At 68.4% G+C, this 4,377-nt stretch overlaps 2 protein-coding genes across 2 annotated transcripts; both read right to left on the bottom strand.

Moving 5' to 3' along the window:
• Positions 1 to 484: 484 nt before the first annotated feature.
• MNEG_14466 (hypothetical protein) lies at positions 485 to 1,990 on the bottom strand (the record flags this gene model as incomplete). Its single annotated transcript, XM_014037063.1, has 3 exons — positions 485 to 514; positions 571 to 1,581; positions 1,727 to 1,990. 3 exons carry the CDS (start codon positions 1,988 to 1,990, stop codon positions 485 to 487), a joined length of 1,305 nt encoding a protein of 434 aa, XP_013892517.1.
• Positions 1,991 to 2,945: 955 nt separating this feature from the next.
• Positions 2,946 to 4,241, bottom strand: MNEG_14465 (cytidine deaminase; the record flags this gene model as incomplete). The annotated part of the gene is made up of 4 exons (XM_014037062.1): positions 2,946 to 3,086; positions 3,320 to 3,487; positions 3,715 to 3,963; positions 4,137 to 4,241. 4 exons carry the CDS (start codon positions 4,239 to 4,241, stop codon positions 2,946 to 2,948), a joined length of 663 nt encoding a protein of 220 aa, XP_013892516.1.
• Between the last annotated feature and the right edge of the window lie 136 nt (positions 4,242 to 4,377).

Below are 4,377 nucleotides of genomic sequence, written 5' to 3'. Positions count from 1 at the left end.
CGCCGCCGCCGCCCACGCTGCCGCGGCCGCGCCGCCGCCGCCGCCCGCCGGCGACAGACCTGCCAGGTCGGCCGCGGCCGACTCGACCGCGAGCCGCCACGCGCGGCGGCCCTCCCGCCGCTGCTGCGCCCACGCGCGCTCGAACAGGCAGCGGGAGGACTCGAGGGCGCGGTGGAGCTGGCGCAGCGACAGGAAGGCGGGCTGGAACGCGACTTCGGCGCCGCCGCTGGTGCGCAGCAGCAGCCGCAGGCCGGGCAGCCGGAACGCCGGGGTGCGGTCGCAGGTCCCAAAGTCGGCCTCGGTAAACGACAGCACGGCGCCGCCGCCGCTGCCGCCGCTGCCGCCGCCGCCGCGGCCCTCCGCTGCCGCGTCCGCGCCCGCCGCCGCTCCGCTGCGCGGTCGCTGGTCCCGCTCCGCGCGCCAACCAACTCCTGGCTCTTCAGAAGGTTCTTCCGAATCCTCCGGCCCCGAGGAGGAGCTCTCCTCAACCTCCAGATGCCACGCGGATGCAGAGCTGCCCGCCAGGTCGATCGCGGCGCGGCGCCCCGCGGCCGCCTCCGCGGCGCGCACGTCGCCCTCAAACACGACCAGGTCGTTGCGGCCGCCGTCCCTGCAGACGGCGTGCAGCGCCGCGTCGAGCGGCACGCGCGCGACGTAGCTCCTCATCGCCGCCGCCGCCGCCGCCGCGCGGTGCTGTTGCTGCTCCTCTTGCGCCGCCCCCGGGCCCGCCGGCCCGCGGGCGCGGTGGCCGGGGAGCGCGCTGGGCAGCCGGTTGCGGCCCAGGGCGGCGGCGATCGCCGCGCCCTCCTGCATGATGGATTCCTCCTCCAGCTGCTGCAGATTTGTGGTGACACTATCCAGAAGCTGCCGCCACGAGTGAACTGCGGGCCCGCCGCCCGCGCCGACGCCCTCGTTGGGGCCGTCGCTGGCGATGCTGCTGCTCTTTGGCATGGCGGGCTGCTGCTGTTGCTGGCCAGGGGCTGCTGCAGGCTTGCTGCCCTCTGAATCAGCCAAGAAACGGGCTAGAGGGTCATACACCCCACTGCTGCCACTGGTGTCGCTGCCGGCGCCGGGCTTCTGCCCGGCCCGGCCCTGCTCCTGACTGCCATGCGCGGCCTGCGCCGCCGGCTGCCACGGCCACCGCCACCCGCCGCTGGCCTCCGTCCGCCGCCACGTCTCGCGCATTGCATGCGCCGGCGCCTGGTGCGCGGGCAGGGCAGCGCCGGCCCCACCGCCGCCGCCGCCGTCGTTGGGGCCGCCCTGCTTGCCGCCCAGCGCTCTCAGCCGCGCCTCTTCAGCTGCCGCGCCCCGCTCGCGCTGGCGCCGCGCCTCAAGCAGCTCGTTGTACCGCCGCAGCACCACCGCGCGCCGCATGTGCTCGGCCGCGTCGCGCGACACGAAGAACAGGCGGCGGCCGTCCTGGGACGGCGTCGCCAGCAGCAGGCGCGCCTGGACGGCGGGGTCGATGTCCCATTGGGGGCCACCCGCCTCCGCCTCACCCTCTTGCGGCTGCTGCTGCTGCTGCTGCTGGTAGGCGCGCCGCCGCCGCGTCCTGTCCCGCGGCGCGCGGCTCTCGTTCGCCTTGAGGGGGGGGGGGCGCAGCGGAGGTTGAAAGTTGACCGTGACGGCGCGCCCGGTCTCACAAGGCCCGGCGGCGCCGCTGCAAGCATTTGCTTCCGGCCGGCAGCCGCGGACGGTCCAAGCGACCCGTGCACAGGCGGCTCACCATGTTGAGGAGCCCCATGGCGGGGTTGACTGTGACGAAGCAGTCGCCCAGCAGCAGCGCAGGCACTCCCGTTGATGCGGCGGCCTCGTCCGACACACCAGCAGGGTGCTGCCGCTGCCGCTCCTGCTGCTGCTCGTTCTGCGGCTGCTCGTGCTGTAGCTGCTCGCGCTTTGAATTGGGCTCATGCTTGAGCCGCTGTGGGCGATGCTGCTTCGGCTGCTCTGGCTGGTGCTGGCTGACGGCAGGCTGCTGCTGCGTGCGCATGCAGCTGCTTGTGCTGCGCATTGCGACCCAGCCTCCCGCCGCATCAGGCCCCACGAAGCGAAACTCCAGTGGCGCTGATGTCGCATAGCTTTGCTCGCTGTCGCTACTCACCGCAAGGGATCGCGGGAGAGGGGCCTCAAAGAAGTGACGCATCCTTCCCGAATCATAGAGGCGTCTTCCAGTTTAATCCATCATGCTGGTTTGAACTCTTGCAGAATTCTAGTAGCATTGGGTTAGGTTCGATCTGAAGGGTCACCAGGGTGACAATCACTGCCGCTGTTGCTGTGGCCTGTACATCCAGCGGCAGATGAGATAACAGCGCCCAATGGAGTGTGCCCCTGAATCATCTCATAAGTATGCGCCTAGCATAAGCGTATGTGTCTGGTGGTTGTGCAGTCCAAAGAGCAACGGTGCGCAGGTACCGCACGGGGGGCTGGTTGGTGCAGGCGAGGTCAAGATGATGACTGAGCACTTCAGGACGGGTACATGTGCTGAGAAAGGTGAGCACTGAGTTTGGCTTTCGGCGATTGGGCAATCGCAAACATCAGCCGGGGCGGGTAATGCAGACACCAAGCGGAAGATGTGGCGGCAGGCTTCCAAACCAAAACTTGCCGCTGTGGAACTGGACATGCCAGCTCTGCCGGTGATGCTGGACTCTGTGGGATGGATTTCGTCCCTGTGCTACCCATTTTATCATGGGCGGTAGGCAGGGCTGCACTACACTGTTTCTCCTCGCAACTGTAATTTGCAGAGCCAACAAAAGGCAAGTGAAGGTATCCATGCACCGCACGAAGATGGCACAGGCGAAATAACTAGCAAACGGATGAGTGGGAAACTCAAATACCTGACCAACGTCCATGGGGTGCCGGTACAACCAGTGCAACAGCAGCAGAAGAAGACCCCTCGCAGAGCTTTTGAAATTGTACATCACGGTGCACGAGGCAGGGGCCTCGCATCACTGTGACGACGCCCACTCAGTGTGCAGCACGGTGACCGGTAGCAGCGCGTTGCCAGTCGCGGCGCGCGCCACGACCTTGGCCAAGCTGGCCTGCTGCACCAGGCCGGTGCCCAGCTCCGCCACCACCACCTCCTCGATCTGTGTGGGGGCGCGGTGAGAATGGGGTTCTTGCTGCTGCTGCTGCTGCTGTCGCGATTTTTTTTGTCGTGGGAGTGACACGCTCTCAAAGCCAGCCGTATGAGCGAGCACTCTGGCCGTCTCGAATCACGATTCGACTCTTTGCAACCACTCACACCACACAAACCCAGCTTCTATGTTCGGCACCTTCCCTGGATCAATGCGTGCAGCCTTTTCCAGTGCCAGGCCCCTACCTCATCATACGGCCCGAGGCCGCCGATGATTGCCCCAGCCACGGCAGCCTGGAACGGCGCGAGGCCCGGGTTGTGCGCGGCGTTCTCCGTGTAGCCGCCGTGGAACACGCGGCCGCCGCGCGCGATCAGGGCCACGCCGGACGGGCAGCGCGTGTAGGGTGAATAGGACTGGGGCCGCGGGGTGGGATGCAGGTTTGCATCAATATTTTGTCAGCTGGTGGTCAAGAAGGGGGGAGGCCTGAGCCCCTCTGGAGTGGTTGCGATCCCAGCTGGTTCTAAAGGAGCGTGAGAAGGGCTGAGTCAAGGGTTCTGTTCTGAGAAAACATGCAGACCGCCAGGCGCCCACCACGCTCTTCCCCCAACGCCGCCCGATGCCCCCCCCCTCTTGCCCTCACCCGCCGCGCCGCCTCGAGCGCCGCGGCCGCCGCGCGCGCAAACACGCCGTCCCCCGCTCCCCGCTCCTCCAGCCGCCGATTGGCGGCGGCGCCCCATTCAAGCGCGTTGTCCTGCGGCTCGAGCAGCAGCGGGGCGGAGCCGGGCTCCAGCAGGTCTATGGGGCCGAAGCGGTCCGGCAGCAGGTCCCGCAGCCGGTACTCCTCCTGGTGGGCGCCGTCGTGGGAGCCAAACAGGAACCGCACCGAGTCCTGCGAGCGCGCAAACAGCGGCGGGGCGCGTCGGGCAGCAGGTCAAATCGGATCACTTTGCTTTCAAAGCACGGGAGGAACGAAGCTTGGCGCTCCTCGTCGCAGGCTGGTTGCAGCGGCGCGCGCGGCGGGCGCGGCGGGTGCGTGCGCCGGGCTGCCGGCCGCGCACTGACCGCGCACGCGAGCTCGGAGTAGAACTGCCTGCAGTGGCCGCATGGCGCGGCACTGATGGCCAGCGTGTCGAGGGCGGGCTCCCCATGCAGCAGCAGATTGGCCATCAGGCACTGCTCCGCGTGGATCGACTGACTGAGGGCTGCGCCTGGGAACTCGATGTTTACGCCGATGTAGATGGCACCACTGGGGGCCAGGCCGGCGGCGCTGCGGAAGTCGTGGGGGCGGGGCCGGGTTGGCAGG

This window comes from Monoraphidium neglectum, assembly GCF_000611645.1.
Source record: "Monoraphidium neglectum strain SAG 48.87 unplaced genomic scaffold scaffold04509, whole genome shotgun sequence".
NCBI lineage: Eukaryota > Viridiplantae > Chlorophyta > Chlorophyceae > Sphaeropleales > Selenastraceae > Monoraphidium > Monoraphidium neglectum.
Note: the sequence above shows the minus strand (reverse complement) of the source record. Positions and strands in the feature narration are given on the sequence as shown.